The 24,110-nt window shown below is 42.9% G+C and overlaps 3 protein-coding genes across 4 annotated transcripts in view; 1 reads left to right on the plus strand and 2 right to left on the minus strand.

The window, feature by feature from the left end:
• Positions 1 to 4,454, minus strand: part of abca5 (ATP-binding cassette, sub-family A (ABC1), member 5) — a 33,886-nt gene extending 29,432 nt beyond the window's left edge. Inside the window, exons 1-2 of the mRNA XM_012855920.3 lie at positions 4,307 to 4,454; positions 1,824 to 1,990 (exon numbers count right to left, since the gene is read on the minus strand). Of these exons, the coding sequence (XP_012711374.2) occupies positions 1,824 to 1,990; positions 4,307 to 4,319 (180 nt within the window). The 5' untranslated portion in view covers positions 4,320 to 4,454. The remainder of the gene's footprint in view (positions 1 to 1,823; positions 1,991 to 4,306) is intronic.
• A 1,477-nt stretch (positions 4,455 to 5,931) lies between these two features.
• asb3 (ankyrin repeat and SOCS box containing 3) lies at positions 5,932 to 13,429 on the minus strand. The gene is made up of 10 exons (XM_012855923.3): positions 13,323 to 13,429; positions 11,466 to 11,670; positions 10,450 to 10,620; positions 10,243 to 10,355; positions 10,024 to 10,156; positions 7,611 to 7,788; positions 7,233 to 7,451; positions 6,722 to 7,024; positions 6,501 to 6,634; positions 5,932 to 6,406 (listed from the first exon to the last, which is right to left on the minus strand). The coding sequence occupies exons 2-10, from the start codon at positions 11,665 to 11,667 to the stop codon at positions 6,174 to 6,176; spliced, it is 1,686 nt and encodes a 561-aa protein (XP_012711377.2). The 5' UTR covers positions 11,668 to 11,670; positions 13,323 to 13,429; the 3' UTR covers positions 5,932 to 6,173.
• Positions 13,430 to 13,462: 33 nt separating this feature from the next.
• c10h10orf88 (chromosome 10 C10orf88 homolog) lies at positions 13,463 to 23,632 on the plus strand. 2 transcript variants are annotated; one of them, XM_021312525.2, is made up of 10 exons: positions 13,463 to 13,582; positions 14,435 to 14,607; positions 14,939 to 15,097; positions 15,200 to 15,397; positions 16,681 to 16,750; positions 16,837 to 17,028; positions 17,149 to 17,277; positions 17,691 to 17,802; positions 18,875 to 19,079; positions 22,624 to 23,631. In XM_021312525.2, exons 3-10 carry the CDS (start codon positions 14,955 to 14,957, stop codon positions 22,829 to 22,831), a joined length of 1,257 nt encoding a protein of 418 aa, XP_021168200.2. In that variant the 5' UTR covers positions 13,463 to 13,582; positions 14,435 to 14,607; positions 14,939 to 14,954; the 3' UTR covers positions 22,832 to 23,631. The 2 variants fall into 2 exon arrangements, with proteins under 2 accessions (XP_021168200.2, XP_012711380.2); XM_012855926.3 differs by lacking the exon at positions 13,463 to 13,582 and adding an exon at positions 13,594 to 13,738 and having other exon boundaries at positions 22,624 to 23,632.
• Positions 23,633 to 24,110: the final 478 nt, after the last annotated feature.

The raw sequence follows: 24,110 nt of genomic DNA on the forward strand, positions 1-24,110 counted from the left end.
AGCCGTTTGTGGTGATCAAATCGTGTGTGGCGCAGGGTCAAATGCATATGTAGGGCAAAGCCATGCCTGCGTCTTCCTGTGGCGTTGTGTGCACACATATATGCACTGGTGACACTGGCTGGTTGTATTAATGTTTGAGGTTTTAACCTAGCTGGTTCAGTGCGAAGAATGCATTCTGTTCCTCACAGAGTCAAACTCACAAATCCCATTAATACACTTGCTTGAGTCTTGCCACCATTTTACCAGTGGGTCCACTGGTAAAAAGGAATTGGATCGATCCATTATAGGTTTGTAAAAGATGATTTAGTTCACCTGAGATGAGCAGACTACAAAAAAAAAAACTGGTTTCTTTTACAATGTCGCACAGCTAGGTTGTCTTTAAATCCTTGGTCAAATTCCAGACGACAGCAACAATAGAAGGCTGTCATCTCTGGGACGATGTTAACGAGACATTTTGTCGGAGGAGGAGTTTGAGAGCTCCTAGCTGCGAGTTCAAGGCTACTATGCTGGGCCATTAAAAATGCATCAGTGCAACTTAAAGCTGGTTAAAAATGCACGGCCTAGGACGGAGGAAGTGGAAATGTGAGGGAGCCACAGACATGCTTTCGCTCTGCTTTATTAAGAAGAAAAACAAGAAAACAATATAAAAAAGGTGTGCTGACTCAGCACAAAACTGCAATTTAGAAAAAAAAAAAATTGTTCAAAAGATATATGAACTGGATCTGAGGTTGGAACAGCGTGGAAACTAAGGCAAACAAACAAGCCAACAGCGTGCTGGCAGTGTGGGAATGAGCAGATTGTAACTCTGCGGTCAAACACACACACATTAACACACACACACACACGATGCCAGAGGTGATTTTTTTTTCTTTAGAGAAAACTGACTTTTAGAGGCATATACTGAATTACTTTGTAGATCTGAAGGGAACTTAAATGAAAAACACTGTTAACGTAAAGGTTTTATCCTAAAGTCAAGCTACCGTAAGTTACTGGTTTAGTTACTGGTTTAGAATAAAGCTGCTGTGCATTTAAATTAAGGCTGTACCATTTTGCCAAAAATCTAAATTGCGATATATTCAAAGATTCTTTATAGTCACTGCGTGTTACCGTTTCTTTCTGTACGCTCCAGCTAAGAGAACACAGAACGGACAACAGACAATGACCAAAGGTTACAGTTTGTTTGTTTTTGTCACATTATAGCATAGAAAAGATTAAAAAAGGATAAGAAAGATCAAAAGTTTGTATCGGAGAGCTTTGATATCAGTCCCTTCATGAGTGGTCTGAGCTATGTAACATGGCTCAGACCATTCACGGTTATTTCAACCATCATTACGATTTAATTTGGACTTTTCTCTGCATTAACCACAAGCAAAAAAAATGGCCTGTAGGGAAAAAAAAGGACTATTTTAAACAATAAACGTAACACTTTTTATCATCAGAATATTATTATTCAAGCTTTTAAGACAGTTTGACCGCTACTTAATGCTATGGTGAGATTCCTGAAAGTCTGGTTATATAAACTCTAAAACAAGTAGTAGAATTAGATTATCTCACTGCTGCAACTCTCTTCCCTTCCATATGGAGGAAAACCCACCTTAAAAATATATTACCATCGCCTAAACGATGCGTCTTATCAGTTAATTATTACATAGCCAAAAATTGCATACCTCTGCGATTGGGAAATTGTGTTTTTTTTTTTTTTTTAAAACAGCGATTAACTTATATTGCAAATACGATTAATAGTCTGGCCCTAATTTACCCACCCTCTTAAATAACTTAAAAGTAAAAAAAAAATATGCATGGGCAGCACAGAATGTGAATACCTGGAGGCTCTGCTGCTTGGTCCTCCACTTGATGAGCAGATTCTTGTAGAGAAGGCTTCGCGTTTGTGGCCAAACTCCGGCGTCTCTTCTGAAAACCGGCTGCATGCTGCCAGCCTTCCTCATGTGGATGCTGGACGGACGGGACGTGTCACTAAGGCTGGCCTCAGCTGGTAAAACAACAACGAAAATGTAGATATTATACAAACTCCACCACAACCATCCACGGCGAGACACGGGTGTAGTCGGTAACTTGTCTGGATCTGTGTGAAGGAAGCGGTAAACGGAGATGCGTTTCTTCATATTTTTCTTTCCAAAGGAAGGAAGCACAAAGAGCGAAAACACCATCTACCGGAGCCAACTAAAATGTCCTCGCTTCTATGCGTCTTCGTTTAATAATGCCAAATATCTGGTGAGCAGGAAAGAAGGCGACACCGTTAAACTCTGGCCGCAGAAATGTGAACACATCTGAGACTTTGCTGTTCCACACGGAAACCCGGTCCCCTTCAAAAGATTACACCAGACTACGTGCAGCGCAGACAAACAGAAGACTCCAGTGGGAAAATAACGAGACCATTCTGGTTGTATTAGGAGAGGTGCTCTGAGCTCGTTGGAGAAATCGATTAAATGCAATCCAGTCCATCTAAAAAAAATCAATGCTACTGGTCCAAGCACAGAACCCTGAGTAACTCCATAGCGTACTTCTGTATGTGACCAAAAGAACGTCAGCTAAACTAGCCTGCTGTTGTTTTGTTTAATTATAAAACACATTCAAACCTCTGTAGTTGAACAAGGATTAATAGTAACTTCTCAGATTCTAATTATTTTTGAATGATGTGGCTGCTGTTGGGCTTTAAAGGTTGTTGCATTTATAGAAATACCAAAGGAAATATCTCTTTATGATCAGAGGGGCGACACTGTCCCGAATGCTGTTACAAATGTAAAATATAGAAATACATACAGTGACCCAGAAATAGGTAACAGCTAAAAAACAACAACACATAAACTGGACAAAGGGAGCTTAAAAAAATAATAATAATAATAAAATCAGCCGAAAAATCACTGTTTTAAGCTAAGAATCCTCTTGGCTCTTTACCTGCTGTTAGTCTTAATCTAACACTAAATCAATGTTAATACAGTTCGAGAATCAAATTTGCTGAATCATCCAAGTTGCATTAATGCGGCTGAGTTTTTTTTTTTTTTTTAAATCAAAACATGTCAGAAACATTTAAGCTATATTCAAGATGCACTTTCAAACCTGCAACAGAGGGAGTCAATAATGTTTTATGCACCATCACGGCACCTCTCCATCCTTCTCACTCCTGGCTCAGAATAAAGCATCTCAGAAGAAAAGCCGCTGGAGTGTGGGCAGAGGGAGCTGCAGCAGCCCGAGGCGACGAGGTTTCAGCGTTACAGAAGGTTTTCAAGGAAGCTTCTCCTCATCACTTTGTATGACATGACAAAAGTATTCACTCCCCTGTTGCAGCTGCCGGAGTTCTACTTTACGAGGACTTTGCTGGGACCTGGGGAGTGTTTTCAGAAGACACCAGGAAGTGTCTGATGCAGATAAAGACGTGGGATCCTCCCATGAGTTGAAGGTCTAGTTTTGGAGTCAACATTCTTTTCCTATGAGTTTACAACATCGCAGCCAACCTGAGGTTCCCTGAGACCTTCCAGTGGGGAAATGTGGCGTGACATCTGGCATGGTTAGAGCAGATGGGTGTGTGCTGAGAGCTCTGTAACATTTTATTCTGTTCTCCCCTGGGAAGGATCAATAAAAGGGGCTGTGGGAGTGAAAAATAAAAGAATAAATAATAATCACTACAATATCCCCCCACTCTCAGGTCCACTCTGCTCTCCTTATTATTGCACTTTGCATTCAGGAGACAGTTTCATTCCTGAATGGGTAAATGAAGGCGGATTGGATGAAGCTTTAAAAGTCTTCCACATCGCTTCCAGAACCACCCATAAAGGCAACTTCCAAAGGCAACATGAACGCCTGCCTGCCTTGAAGGAAATATGAAGATGGGGCGATCAAGAGCAATGCACAGAGATAATGAGCCGAAACGTCCCTGGGAATCATGATTTAAATCATATTTGACGGATTTTCTAGCTGTAACCTGCAGTAACCGAGCTCCAACCTACAGAGAAACTGCGAATGAAGCAGCTTTTTATCTCAAAACAAACGCTTCTCCTGTTTTGCCTTCACGCCACAGAGCTAGCTGTTGTTAGCTTCCTGCTAGCCCTTTAACTCTGTCACCGACGAACATTTAAACGAGAGCGACATTGGTCTGTTTTAGTTTAATGTATGCTCCAAATCGGCCCAAGTGCAGCTGCCTAAACAGTATGTGCTGTAAATTAGCTGTCACGAGTTAAAGCTGGATTTTTGGAAGCTGAGCAGCAACAAGAGCGAAGGTAGCGCGCGTCATCCACGCTGCTTAGAAAATAAATTCCCCTACGAAAAAGCAAAGACTTGATATACTCACGTATGAAATACATTAAGGCATATCCGTCTTCAGTTTTTGACAGAACCACCTCGCAGTAGAAATTGCATGTTAAACCAAGTGAACGCCTCCAAAACGCGCTCGTTTAGACGGTTGCTAGTTCCAGCTGCCAACTACAATTCCCAGAAACCTCCGCGCTCAGCCAATCATATCTGCCCAAGCCGGTAAACGACAACTGATACCGCAAATCAGAATTTGGCCCTGGGCCTTTTATTTACGTTATTATTTATTTACGAAAAATATGATTCATTAATTTTTATTAATCAAAATATAGTATTATTTTTGGTGATTTTAAATATAAAATAAATATGTACACCAATACTTGCTTGGCAACATTAAAATTTGAATTCTAAAAAAATTAAGTACATTTCAACCACAAATCTATTCTTGTTGCTAAACAAGAAATAACATGAACAGGAATAATTTATATATTTTTTTCAACAACAACAGCAACAACAAAAAGAAAAAATCTACTATTTGCTTGGCAACATTAAGATTCAAGAAGCTTTATTTGTCACCGTATGTAATTCCTTTCAAGGCATACTCCGGCTTAGGGTACACACAATGAGCAACAGGCAATAAACAGTGAGTACAGGAAATAATATGGTAAACAGTGTACAGTTTTTTTTGTTTTGTTTTTTCCACATTAGAGCACGCAAAATATAAAAAAAAGTTTGTGTCAGAGACTGAGGGCTCTGTTATCAGTCCCTTGGAGAGTGACATGAGACCTGCTACATAGATTAGTTGTCCTTCATGAATCACAAGGAATGAGGTACAATGACTCTGAGGCTTCGTTTCCTGAGAGAAGAGTGTGCAACTAGGCAATAAAGTACAATGATTGTAACATATGATGGACTTCAACATATTTAACATTAGATGTGTTGTAACATATGGATTGTAACATATGATAGACTAACTTCCTCAACAGCTTCTTTTCACGTCCAAGCAACAGGGAACCTGAACATCTTCCTCAGCCAGAGAAGCACCATCAGCCTATCGTCATGCAGCTGCACCAAGTGACCTCCTCCTTGAAGAGAATCATCAGCAACAAGGCTGCAGGTCCAGACATGGTGTCAGTTTGGATGCTCAAATCATGTGCTGACCAGCTAGCAGGGGTCTTGCTGGACATCTTCAACCTCTCCCTGCAGCTCTCCACAGTTCCTGCCTGCCTAAAATTATCCACCATCCTACCTGTCTTAGAACAACAACCGTCCCTTCCCTCAATGACTACCGTCCTGTTGCTCATCATGAAGTGCTTTATAACTCCTACTAAAGTTGGAGTTATAAAGTTAATATCTTATTCTTAACTAAATTTAAGAATAAGATATTAAATCTGTCCTTGAAGCTAAATGTCGATGTCTGCTAGCAATCAGAATTTGACGTGGTGACTTATTTTAAATGTTTTTTTAAATGTTTAAATGTATGCCCATTTTTTCAGATGTATTTCTGTCTTTTATCAAGTTTTCAGTCAATATTTTTCTTAATTTTTTAAACTCATTGGGCTTCTGCACGATTAAACTACATTACCCTAAGTGTTTAAAGAGGAAAACAATTCATACAAAAAGTGCCACAGTTCTTTAATCAGAAACTCAAAGCAGACAAAATAATTATTAAAAAAAACATAATTTTATTTTCTTTACCACATTCGAGAAAGCCAAAAATCCTGAATATTAACTGGTAACAACATAAGGAAGTTATATGGAACATTTCCACAAGACAGACCAGTGCACATATACACTTTTTAGACAGTTATCTCTGTGGGTCCCATATGGAGTGCTATTTCAATGTGAAATACGGATCTCAACACCTTTAAATCGGCACAAGAGAAACAAAATGGGGAAAATCAGATTTACAGAACATGTCTGTGTTTGTGCGTGCTGCGGTGTCTCTCGATGCGATTTATGACAGGTGATGGCGGCGGGTGCGTGTAGGAAGGTTCTTGGACGTTCCTGAATTTGAGAAAATCACAAAGCGGAGGCGGAACAGGCAGCTGCTGGACTATATCGGTCCTCATCAGCTGATCCGGCCCCAGCACCTCCCGAACCTTCAGCCGGCACAGGTGGAAAAGACAGGGAACCGAATCTGCAATGTGGGAGGGGGAGGGGGGGGGGGGGATCCATCAGCTGAGTGTTGATGTAAACGACATTAAAGTAAAGCACAGATGATCAGAGTGTACCAAAATGAGCGTGTGGCTCCCAGGTCTTCTCTGCCAGCCTCTGGTCCAAAACGGTCTTCAGAGAAGGACAAAGAGTTGACCAGTTTACAAACTCAAGCAGAAAGTTCAACACATCACTGTCCGCCTTCTCCAGCCTGTAGGGAACAAAAGACAAAGAGCATCCGAGTTAATTCACGCCATTAATGGAAGGAGGATAAACGTGTAGAGCTAAGCGTGTTTACATATGCGGGTGCAGCAGCAAAGATGGTTCTAGTCCTTTGCTCAGAAGGACAGAAAGCCAACAGGAAGCAAACTCCACTTGGCTCAACGCTACACAGATCAGTTCCCTCAGCTCCTGTAGCTTCAGCGGCAGCTTCCCATGACGGCGCGATGCTGAAAAGCCCCCTTTTAAAGCTTCTGGCCGAGGGATCCACCTGTAGGCCAGGATCAGTTCCAGCAGGTCGGCTCTGTCGGTGGCTAGGGCATAAGTCCACTCCTCTGCATTTAAAGTTGCTCCCGCAGTGAGCAGCAGCTTTATTATATCACTTAAAAGAAAATGGACCAGAAAGACAGAAGATTTGTTATCACTCTGTACTTTGACTTGTTTTCCTGCTTTACCGAAGACCCAATCACCAAAGTCATGTGGGACCTTTGCAATCGCTGAACTGCTGATAAATTCCTCTGCATTTCTACGTAAAATATTCCAATAATGTTGCTCGCGAAGGGAAAAAAAAAAAACCCCGGCCAACGCACCTGCACGGTTTGGTGAATGTCTGATTTAACGCCAGGGAGAGCGGAGAAGGGAAACCCAGGGTGTCTTCGTATTCCTGAGCGTCTGGGCTGTAACCTTCCTGCAGCAGCAGCTCCACGCTGCCGGCCTGCTCGCTGTGGACGGCCACATACAGCGGGCTGACCATGCCTTCGCCCCGGTCGCACGTCCGGTCAGTCACCTCGATCAGCCTGCGTAGAATACTGGGTTGGCACGATTAAACAGTGGTTAAGGTCAGAAAAGAGAGCAAAACGCAGCCAGCATCTCATTGTTTTAGGATTAAATGGTGGTAAAACGCGACCGAGCTGAGAAAGGCACTGATACAGGATGGACTCTAGGAGAAGGCAGTCCGATAGAGTTACCTGACGTGTCCGAACTGAGCGGCGGCATGAATGGGGAACTGCGGCCACTCGGTGCTGCAGGCCATGTTAGGATCGGCCCCGTGATCCAGCAGCAGATCCACGCAGGCCTGGTGGCCTTCCTGCGAGGCGATCATCAGCGGCGTCGCCAGATCGGCCGCCTGCGTGTTCACGTCGGCACCTGGAGAAGAGAATTAGGTACGTTGGTATTTTGTTTCCGTTTCATTACTAGACATGATTTACTCGGAATTTTCTTTAAGCCTGAAGACTTTATCAGTGCTTGTTTCAGTATTTCAGTAGTGATGATAAATCTTTGGACTCTTAATCTATGGCCGTTAACACTTCAGCTGACAAGGAAGAAATTACAGACGCAGACAGCTTCGTCGGCAGGCTTCAACAACTGAAAATAAAACAGAAATAACTAAAACTGAGCCTGATTGGGTGGAACCGCTCATTTTATTTATATTTATAAACTTAAAATAATGGCATGGACAAAATAATAGTTTTTTTTGTGCATAGACTGCAGCGAAATGACTATTTTGTAAGAATAATAATCTCTTTGGTGGAAACTTCTGGTCTTACCAGAACATTTAGGAGCGCTGTACAAAACAAATCCCCTCATTTCACAATCTCATTTGCTTATTCTGTCACGTTCATGGAGTAGACAACTGCTTTTAACTACATCACTTTAATTTGTCTGCATCTGTACGTATTCAGGACAAAATATTGCCAATAATAATAATAATAATAATAATAATAAGAGTGAATCAACCATCACGTTGTCTCTACTATTAATGAATTAACGCTCATTCATGTACACCCATTATTAAAAGAAACATATTTACAGCTTTCAATATTTATTTATTTTTGTGTGGGCCTGGTGGATTCTGTAAAACAGGGGTCCGTTCTTCGTACGTTGCTTAAAACATCCGAGATCAAATGACACATCCAAGATGACTTCATCCGGCTAATCCTGATCCGGCTAATTGGGTTCTTCGAACACACCTGTTGTTTACGATTAGTATGGCTGGATTGAGTTATCTGAGATAACTGCGCGTTCATGCGTTTGTTTAAAAGGGGAAATGTATCGATAGTAGAAACAATGATCAGCAGCGCTGCTATTGGCTGTTCAGCATGGCCAAAGAACGCCCATAGTTTTTCTCCCAGCAGAACACGAGCTTTTAATGGAAGGTTATGCAGAATTTGAGTCATTAATTAAAACGACAGGGAACACCTCAAAGTCTGCTAAAGCCAGGAGAGAGGGCTGGCAAAAAGCAGCAGACAAATTAATGCGTAAATGCTGTCCATGATAGATGTTTCTATCACTTTCTACAGTATGAATTTTTGCATTTTAATAATTTCATATTTACTTTGTTCTTTTATGTCAGAGCCTCCATGGGACCCACTAGAACATGGGGAAAAAGTGAAGTACAAGAATATTCTACAAAATGGTAGCCTTTAATTAGTATACTGTATTTTAAAAAGCAACTTCTTCCTCTTTTTTAAAAGCCACTGTTGAATGATGTGTTTATCTGTTTATAACAGCCACCAATAAGAAGGCTGGGGGGAAAAAAACAAGTTATTTTTACTTTTGTTGCATGAGGCATGTTTCACCCTTTTTTTTTTTACAAAATGACACAGGGTGCCATCCATTCCCTATATAAACGGATTCTTCAACAAAAAAATAGTATTTTGACCTGAAAAAACACAAATTAAGTAGAGAAATTGAACTCCACAACGTGAAAAAGAGAAACATTGCATTAGAGATCGAGTTGATTCAAAAGGACGTTCAGAGTAAGTTCTCATACACCATTTCACTGTAGTATTGCTGACTTTACATAACTATCTCTTATTGCAGACAAAAGATGACTTGCTGGCTTTTCTTTATAAATAATTGTTTAAATAAAATGACAGGAACTAAGCATTATTTGTTTCGTATTTTATTAAACATTAAAAAATGGTGTTCCACAATTCTGTCCCGTCCTCTGCCACTAGGTGGTCCAAATGCACTGGCTGGACAGACTTGCCTATCTCCTCCGCTTATAAAGCTGCGATCTAATCCTGCTTACATGAAATAAGCCTGCTCACGAGCAGGTTCAAGCTTGCGCGCATGTTGCTATGACAACAAGTCCAGGATGAGTTTCGAAGAACCAAACGATCCAAGATCATGCCAAATCGTCAACAATCAAATCCTGCTAACTGAGTTAGCGACGTACGAAGAACGGACCCCTGATGTCAAATAAAAACTGGGCAAAAAAAAAATAAAAAAATGAAGGTAAAACAACCACCTGACCAGAACACAGCAAAAAGTTCTGCTGTTGCCTTGAGTTGGTCCTGGCCGACCCGCGGGGGTCTGTGTCAGTCCGCCAGCTGAAAGCAAACTGAACGCATTGGGTCGTAAAGGCAAGCTGCTCACCCGCCTGAACGAGGAGCTCCAGGCATTCCCTCTGTCCGTACTGTGCGGCCACAAACAGCGGGGAGATCCTGTGGTCATCCTGGGCCTCCAGGTCGCAAACCTTAACGAGAACACGCACAATGCTGCTGTGGCCCTGAAGGAGGGAGGACATCCTTCAGCCACAAACGTCGGAGAGGGCGCCACGGAGATCCCCACCTACGTGTTAATCTCATGAATTACCTTGTAAACAGCTTGATGCAGGCAGGTCCAGCAGGATGCGGTGTGTATCCGGTTGACCTCTGCACCTTTCCTGACCAAGAGCTTCACGACCTCCGTGTGCCCGTTGTCCACAGCTGGGGGGCAAAACAAACGAAGAGAGGCATCTGAATGCTCACGGGTCTCGTGCGATAGACATATTCATGCTAAGCTGAGAGGGTAACTCCTCACCTGCATATAAAGGACAAGAGAGGTCGTTGGTCTGCTGGTTGAGGTCAGCGTTGGCTTTCAGGAGGAGCCGGACCACCGGCAGGTGTCCCCGCTGCGCTGCCAGGTAGCATGCCGATTCCCCCTCATGGGTGGAAGAGTTTGCGTAATCCCGCCGACGTCTGGAGGAGCTCGCTGCGCACAGATCGGTGCAGGGTCACAGAGCGAAGGTTAGAAAGGATTATTACAAAGATGTCTGACAATAACAGCGGAGCTAAAGGACCTGACTGGTAATTCAATTCAATTCAATATTATTTATATAGCGCCAACTCATGACACGTGTCATCTCAAGGCACTTTACAAAGTCAAATTCAATCATATTATACAGATTGGAACAGATTATACAAATTGGTCAAAAAGTTTCCTCTCTAAGGAAACCCAGCAGATTGCATCAAGTCTTGACAAGCAGCATTCACTTCTCCTGCAGGAGCGTAGAGCCTCAGTCCTCTGCATTGTCCATGGTGATCACAAGAAATAACCATGGAAGACTAAAATTGGGGCGCCGCGATTCCAGAAAAATGCGTAAAATGCAACATCGCTGCTGGAAACGGTGAGAACGACGCCGATCACAGTTTCTTTTGTTTACCACTCGACGATGTCTCCGCCGCTATGCGTGAGCGTCGGCATCTCAGCCCCTAAAGGCGGACATCAGCTGTGGCCAGTAAGAGCACTTATGGTTCATCCAACCGGCCCAATATTTTAGCAACATTAAGAGTTTAAATGCATGGTAGCTAACATTTTTGTATCCTACCAAACATTGGGCACAAACCAGTCCTTTGCTATTCTGATATTGCACACGCTGGTATTTTGAAGATGACTGTGATTCAACATATTTTGCAACTCAAGCTAAAACAAGGTTGACAAGGTGACAAGGTTTACTGAAACTCTGGGCGGTTTGAGACTCTGGGCTTCTGTCTCTCCTGGAAATAAGACCGTTTAAGTTTTTGCAGAACCAGCTATCAATCTGATCCCGTTCTTACCGCTGACTGCAGACAACAACTCCTGCACACACTCTTTACTGCCGGCCGCTGCCGCCTCGTGCAGAGGGTTCCAGCCGCGGTTATCCCGACAGTCCACGCTGCAGCCTCTCTGGATCAGCCTCCTTAGCCGCGCCCTGCGTCCTGAGCGGGCTGCAGCAGCAACGCCGGACACCGTGTCTTCGTAGCATTCTGTGAAGTCCATCCCCTGCAACGGAGCAGCAGATGTTAGGGAGAGAACGCAACATACACAGAATATGTTTATCTCATTTCATTGCGGCACTCCTTCAGTAATATGGCAGCAAAGGGGGGGACTGCGTGGGAGCGGATAGCGAAAGGGAGCGGAGGAAGTTGTCAATCATCAGGCGGCATCATCAGGAGAATCAGCAGACTGCTACACAATTTTCTGCCTCAAGCCGTTTTGAACTGCTGTTAGGATTATTTACTTATTTACTATTTCACAACGTCCCGTGTTTTTTGGCTGTTTTTGTTTCTCCATTTAAATCTCGTTTTCCACAGTTATCTGTTGAAGATCCACGAGAAACTGTATCCCATACTATTGTTTTGCTATTAGATGCATAACTATACAGTGAAACGTCAGTAAATTGATTTGAGATTGACGATGAGGATGATTTGTGGTTAAGATTACAGTCCAGGATGATGCCACTAGGTTTGTGGTCAATCAGCAGTTTCTTCTCCATTTACGGTGATATGAATCACCAACATTTGATCGGTCTGTCTGATGACGTGTTTTTAGTCCAGCTACAAACACAGCGCAACAGATGCAAGATCTCGTGTATCTTGCCTCCACCAGCTTTGCTGCACGTAGAGACTGAAATCTCTGCCCATTATAATTTAAAAAATAGCTCAACATTAGTCTGATTGCCAAAAATCTGGCCACAGATGCGCAACTAGATTTACGGCAGGCCTTTGAACACGGATATGCTGTGATTTGAGCCATTCCTTCGCAGCTCTGGTTGTAATGTTTAGGGCCGTCGTCCTCGTGGAAGGCGAACCTCAGCCCGTCTCCAGTCTTTTGTTGTCTCTGCCTGACAGATTGTCTTTCAGGATTGATCCGTATATTTAGCTCCAATGCATGAACTCCGAGCAGCTTCCTGATCCACCATGATGAGAACATTCTTTATGTGTTTCGTCACTACTTGGATGGCATGTTCAGGTGGATTAGCAGTCTTGATGAGCTTTTCGATCTCTTTTTTTTTTTCCCCACTTGCTTTTATTCAGTTTTTATTTTTCGTTTTACGTTGACGTTTTAATCACGCAAAGCCCTTTGCATTGTCCTTATACAAACAAACGTGCCTTTGCCTTGCCTAGCATTTTGAAAAGCTGTAAACTTCGCTAGAACACTGTGGATGGCCTGCTTGGTGTGTTTCCTGGTCTTTTATGATGCTGATGATTTAACTGTTGTTCTCTAACATCGGTGGCCTTAATAGACCAGATGAATTAATACTGACACCAAAACCCATTGCACCTAATATAATACAGAGGTCCCTTCATTCGTGCATCATTTGAAATGATGCACGAATGAAGGGACCTCTGTATTATATTAGGTGCAATGGGTTTTATTCTGGAGGATCACATTAAAAAGGAGCGGAATTCAAATATTAGAGCTTATAGAAAGGAAAAACTCTCTCTAACACTCTATAATATCGCCTTGCGACTTTTAATAACAGCCAAAGGGGAAAATAAACGACTTAATTTATTCTGATACGCGACAAAATAGCAACAGATCCGCGATCCGTTGCTCTAACAGGCAAAACGCATCCAGAAAAAAAACATTCCTTTAAAAAGAAATAAGCGACAGGATAGGTTTCAATAAAGTTTAACGCCGATCTTTCTCACCACAACAAATACGCCTCGGAGCCAGTCGACGTCTGATGGCGTCACACCCCCCGCGCTGTCAGTCGCACGGGTTCCACGTCACCCACGCTTCCGATGAAGCAGGTCAGGAATCCGGGGATTGTTTTGTTTTTAATCGTATTTTCTTTCTGATCACCCCCCTCGTTTGAATCCCCGGTGGGTTGTCAGGTGTGCGTGGAGGCGTGAGGAGGATGTAGCAGCCCGAGGAGCCGAGGGGCCGCTGATCTGAGGCCGATTATACGGTAACGTGATCTGTTGGTGTTGGTGCTAGCAGCTCATGTTGTGGAGGTTTGCAGCGTTTTAAAGAAACGATCTGATTTAGAGCCGATCATAACTAACAGAGCGGCAACAAGAGACGGACCTTTAACCATCCAGCTACCCGACAGGTGTCTTCTCTGGTCAGAACATGTTATTATTCTTTTTGTTTTGGGCATTTTCTCTTAATCAAAACCCATTTAATCGTATCAGTATAAGCCTCATTCCGTAATGTTTTGTTTTTTTAATGAAACATCAAAGAAATTGATTAATGCAAATAAACTGAGCGACATAGGTTCCTTACGTCTTTGCTAGGAACCTGGCTGGCTGACACCCAGTGATCCTAGAGGAGAATTTTATATTTTATCCGGTTGAAGATTATTAATTCATTAATTATTTTTTTTAAATTTATTATATCATTTATTAATTTATAGTATTTTCAAAATACCAAAGATTTGTCTGGTTTATCAGGCCCTGGTCTGATAAGAACTATTTCCCTGATTAGAGCCAGTTGATATATAATAAAAATAAAAGACACAAATTATTATTATTTTTTTTTTTTAAGGACAGACCAATCTTTTAGAATCATGATGGATGCTGATTAAATGATTAAAAATTCCAAAGTTTTTACTTTCACAGAGTTAGAGAAACCTTAAAAATGTCCCATCCTGTTTGCAGTGGAGCACTGATTGGTTAAAGTTGCTCCATGGTTCTAAATATTCCATCTTATTAAGACACACATCCTAAAACCAGTTTATTCGCTTAATGCAGTTAAGCAACGCCCTAAATGCTGAATTGATTTCCTATTTAACCACTGATGGGCTTGTTGTTTCTTGCAGCTATGGCAGTGCCAGCCTGGTAACCGGAGGCTCATCACTTGGGCGGATCACCCTTCTTCAGTGTTTCGCTCCAGTAATCCCAGAACACCTCAGAGTGTGGCGGCAGCAGGAGGGACACCTCCCTGAGGCTTACCTTTGGCCGAGTGGGATCACATTATCATTTCCAAGCACAGGTTGGTTGTGGTTCTCTGGGAAGCTAAGATGGTCTGCTCTATAAGATGGTTGCTCCAGCCTGTGTGCTTCCTGAGCTGCGAGTGGAGAATTTGGTCTTTAGGCGTTGCATGGCTGGAAACTTGGACTGAGAGCCATGCTGGAGTCGCTGATCTTCTTAGCTGGACCTTAACAGAACAAGATTTATTCTCTACAATAATGTCCCATGAACAGAAATTGGATTTAGTTTTTAAAAGAACTAAGGTGCTCGCCTACCATGCCGGTTTTTCCCCAGCAAACGTCCTTACGATGTCAGTTGTCTCTTTATGTCTTCCTGATCTAATACCCTCGAAGGTCCAGCTTCAGCACCATGGTGGACATTGACGTGAAAAGCGGAGCTGCTTGGGTCTGTCAGACTCAGGGGCGTAACCTGGCTGACGTCCTGCTTCCTGTTCACCCCAGCGACAGCGAAAATGGCGACGATCTCAGTCAGTTTCACAAAGAAGCCGACCAGTAAGGGTTTTTTTTAACTACATGTGGGCGTTTTCCATACGGATGTCTGAGGAACCCAAGTGGCAGCTAACGGCGTGTCCACCCCTGCTCTGTCCTGTGCAGGGTCGCTCCGGTGCTGCTGGAGCAGGTGGAGGAAGGCTCGCCCTGCGTCCTGACTCTAAGCTGCGGGCCCGACTCCGCCGCTGCCGTCAGCAGCCTGATGGTGATCAGCGAGGCTCGGACCATGGAGGTCTACAACCAGCTGGGAGAATACTGTGGGACGGTGCGGGGAACGAGGGACGAGAGCATTCAGTCAGACAGGTACAGAAACCTACGCTGGGCTAACAGCAGACGGAGCGAGCGGCTTATTTACGTCCAATGCCTTGCAGATATATTTATTCTCCTTAAATGTTTTGACACAAATCAGACTTTCATTGTATTTTCTTGGGATTTTACACTAAGTGGGGCATTAAAGGGAAGCAGAAGAATAACAATACGTGGTTTTCAACATCTTTTCCCTTCAAAAAGGGGAATTTATTATCCCCCTTTACTCTGAAACCCTAGTAAGGTCCATTGGAACAACTGCATATTCGTGTTAGAATGGTCCTGTCAGGATCCAGACCAGGATCCAACTGAGAATCTGTGGCATGATGTGAAGGCTGATGTTCACACCTGTTCTTTCTCCGGTCTGAGCGTGACTTACGTTGTAAATTAGAAAAAGAAACCAATTTCCATCCACAGATGCCCAGCAAGAAATGAGCTAGAAAACCGCATTTCAACCGAAATTATTCACTCTTATCATGAACTTAACATTTGCACGATATTAAAGTAAAAGCACACCAGCGATTTTAGGATTTTTAGCTTTACAAGGGCTGGAAACATTATTATTTTGAACGTTACAAAGATTAAAATTAGCGGATCTTTTCAGGATAACTTTGGATTTTCTCCCACCGCCCCACACATGCTCTGACTGGCTTTATTTGTTATTCTTTGCATCTCATGTTTGTATCTCTTGCATGTAGGCCTGGACGATATATAGAAAAAAGCGTATCGATAAAATAGAAATCGTATTGATCGATATCGGTAATTATCAATAAATTTAAAACATTGATTTAAAGTGCAGCCCTGGGCATTTTATGCTGTTGCTTGGCAACCTATTTCTTGAAACAGAACACACACACACTGAATTCAAACTCAACCCTTTATTCAACCAACTTTTTACCAAACCTGGAAGTTTTTAGAAAAGAAAAAAGAACGCGTGCTCTCTGAACTCTTTGAAGGGGGCGGAGCGTTTCCTGGGTCTGCGTTGTGATTGGCTGGAAGGATGTAATGGCTATAATATTAAGCTACGTGGCCAGAACGCAAAAGAAAGGAAATCTATTATTCTATTAAACTTCTTACTGACCCTTTTTTCTACCATCGATATACATCTATTGATCGATATGTATCGTTATTGAATTATCGTCCAGCCCTACTTCCATGTATACGGATGTATTTTATAGTCTGACGGGCCATAAAATGTAAACTGAAACAATAACCTTGTTTCTAAGTTTGTCAGATGTTGGATGAGGTGTTTGTTTTTTGTTTGTTTTTTTGTCTCACAGCCCAGACAGAGGACCTTTCTACAGGAAACAGCTTGTTCTCGAGTGTCCGCCGTCAGCCTGTGAGGTGAAGGTGAGATCTGAAGCGGAAACGGCCAGGCGTCTGGACCTGCGGTCTCTGCCCGATTTGATCCGTTTCGGTTCTTTTTTCCCCCTCAGCTGCTCTCTCTGGCCGGCAGACGCAGCGTTCTGGTTTGCCGCGTGGTGGCGGGCCTGCAGGAGCTGCAGCCTGCTCCGTGCCGCGGCCCCGGCATAGACATGCAGCAGGTGCAGAGTCTGGTGGAGGAGATGGGGACGAGCTTGTCTCCCGGAGCTCAGAACCTCATGGACATGGTGCAGTTCCAGCAGACGGTGGGGATAAAACACCGAGGAGTTTACAGGCACTAATACATCTCCTGACCGGGGAAAAAGTTTCAAGTTAGACGTTGAGGTTAAATTCATTTGTTGTTGTTGTTTTTTTTTCCTCCCCAGAATCAGACTGGCTCTCTGGGCAGCTTCCTGCCTCTCCTGATGGGTGGCGGCGCGTTCTCTGCGTTGGTCGGAGGAGCAGGAATGTCTGCAGCCGCTGCCAGGAGTCCGCCTCCTCCTGCTGACCGCACGGTATCAGAATGATCTGCCCACCCACAGAGCCTCTGGGCCCTAACCGGGGCTGAATCAGTGCAGCCGTCTCTGCGTTACATTAGAACAGCCATGTGTCCGTTTTTTTGAATTTTTCCACTAAATCCTTATAGAGGCTAGCAAACTTATGATGAAACTTGCAGTTCCTGTGTCATTTTTGTGTATTTAAATATCTAGACAAAAGGTCTTTTTATTTTTTAACTCTATCCTCAGGTTCTTTTTGTGTATTTTAAATCAGCTAAAGCTAATTTTGTGTGGTGTTTTTTTTTAGCATAACTTTTAACAAGCCGAGCCGCCGTGGCAGGCAGAAACCACTTCAACTCTGTTTCCGGTTTCAATCGAGGGAAACGTTTAAATTCGGTGAATGATAAAACCTCCTTTGTTCTGTTTTCCAGCCTCCAGAGCCCTCCAGGTCTGCGGACCTGACTCCGTCTCAGAACGGAGGCATGTCGGAGGGCTCCACCTCCCCGGACCTTTCACTGTCCGACATCAGCTCTAACAATACCAGTAAGGACCCCGTTTTCTCTCTGGTTTACTGAAAATGCTCAGTGAATGCTCGTTTTATTTTTTTTCAGCCTATCCCCACCATCCACCAGCAATCTTCTGCATATTCACCCTCACCATATACCCTCTCCATCCATGTCCTCATTTCAATGGTGTACACTGTGCTCCCTCTGAACAAGTCCAAACCATCTCAGCCTCACCTCTCCAACTAATAACAATTTGGTTGCACATATTGCAGTTCACCGATCTTCCAGGGTTTCTACCCTGGAAACGTACAGCATCTGATTTAGGAAGGAGGTGTGGAAGGAGGGATAAATTCATGGGGATATTTATTTTATTTGCCCATTGAGTTTGGAAAAAAAACTGGAACTTTGATTGGAAAAACAAAATGTGTAGGAACCGTGATCTCTCAAACCATTTAGCTATTATATTAGGAAACCTAATTAAATGAACAAACAATGAACAAAATCATTACCACATAACTGGATGATTGTCCGGACCTCAACACCTCTCAGAAGAATAAACTCCTAAAGTTAGATATCTATGATGTTAAAAAAAAAAAAAAAAAAAAAAAAAAAGCAGGTAACTGTTGTGTGGTGTTATTTTTTTCTATTAAATTTAATTATTTCAGTGAGTTTAACTGTTCCTGAATCTTTCTGCAACTCGTCTTGTTGCTGTTCTGCACCGCCCTCTGGTGACATCTAGTGGCCAAATTGTATTATTGTCCCGGCCCAGAGATCAGAATCTGTTTGATTTTGTCTTGATTGGGGCCAAACGATGAACCGGCAGGTCAAAAAGTAAAATATCGGCTTTTCTTCTTGTCAATCAAACAGATCAACAATGAGAACTTCTTCCATTTCTGGTCTATAAACCCACTAAACCACAGCATGTACTTCTGATGCGTTGCTTTTTAACTTAGAAATAGATAAAGTTAAAGGGACGTGTGCTGTAATCAATTAATCGAGATAATCTCCTTATAAAAGGTCCCTAGACCTTTTCCGCCCTTGTAGAAAACCACTCCGTGTCTTTTCGCCACCTGCATCTTGTGGACTCAAATCTTGTCGTTCACCTGCAGCGAGCAGCGACAACGGAGTGCCGGTGAACCACGCCCAGCTGGAGGAAATGATGTCACACTTCCTGAAGGGGAGGAGCCACGGACAGGCGCTGAGCCCCGAGCTTCTGCCCGTGCTGCAGAGCGTCTGTGGACAGGTCGCCCAGCTTCGCCTGGACAATGCCGGGCCAGCGCTGGAGAGGGAGAAGATGACGAGGAACGGCACCTGGTGGGTGGAGTTCAGAGCGCACGCTCCATCCTGCTGGTCGTCATCCTTTAAAATAAGCAATGGTGACTCTTCCCTACATCAGTGAATGTAGTCATGGTTCTAATAAATAACAATAATAATAACAACAATAATAATAATAATAATAATTATTATTATTATTATTATTATTATTATTATTATTATTATTATTATTATTATTATTATTATTATTATTATTATTATTATAGCATTCTGAGGCTAAGGGTCTTGCTCAGGGACCCAGAGTCGAACCCAGAACATTGCACCCTGCTCTCTAACCTCTAGGCCAACACTCCCCACAGAGGACTGACCGCGTTCACAGCCCCCCAACCCCAAATAGGGTTCAGTATGCCGTTGGTCCACCCTTTGCTGCTAGAATAGCTTCAACTCTTCTGGGAAGGCTGTCCACAAGCTTCTGAAGTGTTTATGGTAGAGCTGGTCGATAAATCGATTTAATTCGAATTTACAATTTTTTTTTTTTTTATTAAATTTTTGGAAAAACAGGATTTTATTTTGCCAATTAGCTCATTGGGCTTCCATGAAGACAGTAGCAGGCAATGCTGAGTAAATGTCTTGGAAAATATCTTGTCAAAATATACTTTTTTTCTACCATAATATAAAGCACTTTAATTTACTCACTTACTTATTTTTTAGTTTGAAGTTACCCAAAAGAAGTAAAGCCTGTTCTTAGCTCATTGTGTAATACCACCGGCAGCAAACTTTTAGTCGTATTTTTATTGTTTACAATGGCAGGTCCGCCATCTTGTCTCACAAGCATGTTTCACGGCTTCTATTTAGCTGCACTCCCAGACGAAATGCTTGACATAAAAGCAAGTTTATAAAATAATTTCTTTAGTTTATTTTTGTGAAACGGAAAGGAGGGAGAAAAAAAACTATTATCATATTTTACGCACCATAAGGCGCACTGTGAATGAACATGTCTATGTGTGTCCTTGTCCACACATAAACTGCACCGGATTATAAAGCGCATTAAATATTCTTCCCAAGTGTGAAATATCACTCCGACCCTGCGCGTACACAACTCTCTCCTGAGAGGGAGAGCTATCCGTCTCTGTCAGGAGGACAGAGTAGTTGGACTACACTGTTTCTAACATAAGGCCAAAATAACACAGGGAGAGTCGTCTGCATTGTACATGGCTTTGCTGCAATCCCTCATACTGAGCAAGCATGAAGCGACAGTGGGAAGAAAAACTCCCCATTAACAGGAAGGAAAACCTCCGGCAGAACCAGGCTCAGTATGAACAGTCTGCCTCGACCGACTGGGGTTACAGAAGACAGAGCAGAGACACAACAAGAGAGACAAACAGCACAGAAGCACACATTGACCCAGTAATCTGTTCTACATTAGCATATGGGGACGACTTTCCTCTAGACCTAGAACGTGACGTGTGAACCGAACGGCACTTGCGCCGCGAGATGACGGCCTGCGGATGAAACAGAGACTTGTTTCTTTCCTGGGACAACGGTTTGGTTTTACTTTGGTTCGGTGTCTTACGTGGCTAGACCTGAAGCCGAAATGTGTTTTACCCAGAAAGAAAACTAGATGACGGCAGTGCGTATCTCTTAAAAAATGACAGAAGGGGTTAGAAAACCGACACACAATAGAGTTGATTTATGAGCTTTGTGTGAGTCACTAATATGTTGTGAAAAGGCCCCAAAAAGACTCTGATTGGTCCGCTGTCCCGCCTTCCTGCTCGCGCTGGTGGCCCGAGCCGCAGCTGTTTAAATGAGGCTCTTTGTCCGCGCTGAGCTTCCCCAGTGGGCCGAGAGAGAGAGAAGGTCAGCTGGGTCTGACTCCATGTTGAGGAGAGAAACGCAGCACAACGGTACGTCTTCCCTCCACAAACCCGTGAAACTAAAACTGTTTAAGAGTTTAGTTTTCATCTACTGCCTCGTGTTGCTGGGAAAACCTTCGCCGTTCTTATCATTGACACAAACGTTGCAGGGATTGGTAAGCGAACTTTCCACAAACGGCTCTCAGACGTACAGCTGCTGCTTTTGGAGGAACAACTCCTGTGTTTTTTAGAGGCTTGATTTTCATTTAGATACAGACATTTGGGGGTTTTGTCTGCTGAAATCAGTTTTATTGCAAACCAGGATTCACATTTTGGTGTTTTTTATGATCTATTTGAACCGTTCTATTTCCAGGCTGGAAGGATTATATAACATACAACTGCGATGGTTTTTAAAAACCAGAACTGGGGGCACAAGTTTGATTTTTTTTTTTTTTCTATTTTCTTATCTGCATCGTCTCAGAATTAAACGCAATGGCTTAAATGTATGCATACATCCTCACTAGTGTTTGGTTGAACGTCTCTTACACTACAAAAAGGGTACTAAAAGCAAGTAAAATATTCTTAAAATTAGCATATTTTTTCTTGATTTGAGCAGCTAAATAAGACTATTTGCCAATGGAATTAGTATTTTTACCCCTAAAATAAGATAATAAGGAATTCTGCTCTTGAAATAAGATGATGGCGATGAATTGTTCCTATTTAAAGTGCATAAATCTAATTCCATTGGCAAATAGTCTTATTTACCTGCTCAAATCAAGGACAAATACACTAATTTCAAGAAAATGTCACTTACTTTTAGTTCCCTTTTTGCAGTGTAGCAGGTTGCTCCTGGCCCATATTTTTTTGTTGCCAACAACAAGCATCTGGCATCATTCTGGTTGGATCCACTCTTCCTGGTTTTAATGGTAGAGTTTGGTTAAATTTGTTGATTTTATTTATTTATTCCCCCCTGGCAAAATGCATTTAAGCGCCACAAGTTTTCAGTTGGGCTTAGGTGGAGGCTTTAGAAAGACTTTTCCCATTACACAATATTAGCCAGCTTTCTCCAAAGTTTGTTTTTAAAGGTGTGTCTGCGATCATTGTCCTGTCACCATATATAGGGACAGTTTGGATCCTCCTCTAGACCTCATTAATGTGGCGACACATCTGAACATCTCGTACTTCTGTAAAATAGTTAAAACACGGGATCTTGGAATCTGCAATTGTTCCAAAATGGCCCCAAAATATTTACACCGCGTGCGAAATGTGCAGTTTCTTAAATCTTCAGAGTTCTCTGGACTTACCCACGACTCTAAATCATAACCACAAACCAGAAATTACCAGACGTTTGACACGTGAAATTAAAAAGTCTTTCTAGAAACTTCAGGACCACTTATTAAAACCTTTCATTGAGGGCAGATGTGTAATTTAGACGGGGGAGGGGTCTAAAATAAAGTCTGAGTGTTCAATCAAGTGCTCTAACGATTGAAGTTCTCTAAATATTCCACCTAAGAAAAAGAGCAGCTCACATTGTTTATTGAAAGGAGCGTGGCTTTAATGCCCCGGATTAACGTAAATCTCTGACCAGAACTGTTTAACCCCAAAAAACTGCATATCACCGGGTCTGTTAATGTTTCTGCTAAACCTCAAAATCATGCTCTCCGACCTGGACCGTTAAGAACAGGACGAACCTTTAGTGAGCCGTCTGCCCTCTTCCGATGTGTCCGCAGCGAGTTTGATTCGGTCATGGAGCGCCGTCTGGAGGAGATGGAGCGGAGGCTGAAGGAGCACATGGACCGCCGGCTGGACGCCCTGGAGCAGAAGCTGGAGAAGGCCCTGCTGAACGCCCTGAGCCACGGAGCTGCGGGCGGATCGCCGGGGGGAGCCGCTCCGAGTGGACCATCCGAGCACATCCACCCAACGCCGGCTGCGGACTGAGACGCGCTCACTCCGCGTGTAACCCGGAGGCCTTACAGCTCTCCAAGCAGATCTTTGTGTCAGAGTTACCAGGGATAGGGGGGGGGCAGAAGCACCCTATTAACGTGTAAAGCTGTAACAAATTTCACCTGGAATGTCCAACCTGATACTAAAACGGTCCGTTGTTTGTCCTCCTGCCGAGCCGGCAGCCGTCTTCAGCGGGATGAAGGGAAATCGATGAGACTCGGCTTTTCCAGCACCGAGTCTCCTAAACGCACCGCAGGGCATCCATCGTCTGGACAGGATGCAGTTAAACCTCGCATTGCTTCAGGAGTTTATGGTTTAAAAGCAATTAAATAATTAATAAACTCTAAATCAGAAAAAACTCCCACTGTGTGACAGGCTGCAGAGAAGTAATACAAATACAGCAGAAAGTTGTTCTTTTTAGCACAGCTGATGTATGCATAACACCAGCAGAGGGGTCGTTTTCCCACTTAACTCTTTTCACCTGTAAACATAACTACACCTGCAGAGCTGAAAACCGTTCATTGTGAACTCAGACGAGCAGCTGAGAGCGTTAACCTCCCTGAAATACAAAAAGTCAAAAAGAAAAATCCTCGAGTCTGACCTGTTGGGTTTGAACTGGTTGGTTTCTCCGGATCTCAGGGGAGCACTAAAGCAAGATGTAACTTATATTTTAACGGTCGCACTGTAAAGTTTTAAATACTGTACATGTCTGTAAGCTAGTAAACTTGTTTTTTTAACCTGGGAAGTTGAACTGTACTGATGTGAGTCGTGAATAAAAATGCGTTTAATACCAACGAGGCGGCAGTGGGGGTGTTCGGAAAGCTTTCAACGACTGGTGTTTTAAATGGAGAGAGAGAGAGAGGTAAGTTCATGGCAACGTTGGGAGAGCGGTAGCAAGGAAAGAAACGGATGTTTCACACAATGGAGTTATAATTTCAGTCTGACAGCAGCTTATCTCTGATGTAGCAACAAATGTGTGGAAAAGATCTCTGAACTGAATGGGGGGAAAAAAAGCAACATTCCCAAAAGAAACTCTTAAAGGATCTGCCTTTCTAGGCCAGGATGTCTTTAATCTACTTAGGAAATATAGACGAGTTTCTTTCTTCAGCATCAAAAAATACTTATGTTTCCACTTTTCTGATGAACTGCAGGCAGAAGGGCAGATGTGTATGAACTGCTGTAGAAAAGTTTTTACCCCTTGAACCATTTCTTATTTTCTTTCTTTTTTTTTTTTGTCAAGTGTTTTTTGGATCAGGGCATTTTTAACGTCATA

This window comes from Fundulus heteroclitus, chromosome 10 (assembly GCF_011125445.2).
Source record: "Fundulus heteroclitus isolate FHET01 chromosome 10, MU-UCD_Fhet_4.1, whole genome shotgun sequence".
NCBI lineage: Eukaryota > Metazoa > Chordata > Actinopteri > Cyprinodontiformes > Fundulidae > Fundulus > Fundulus heteroclitus.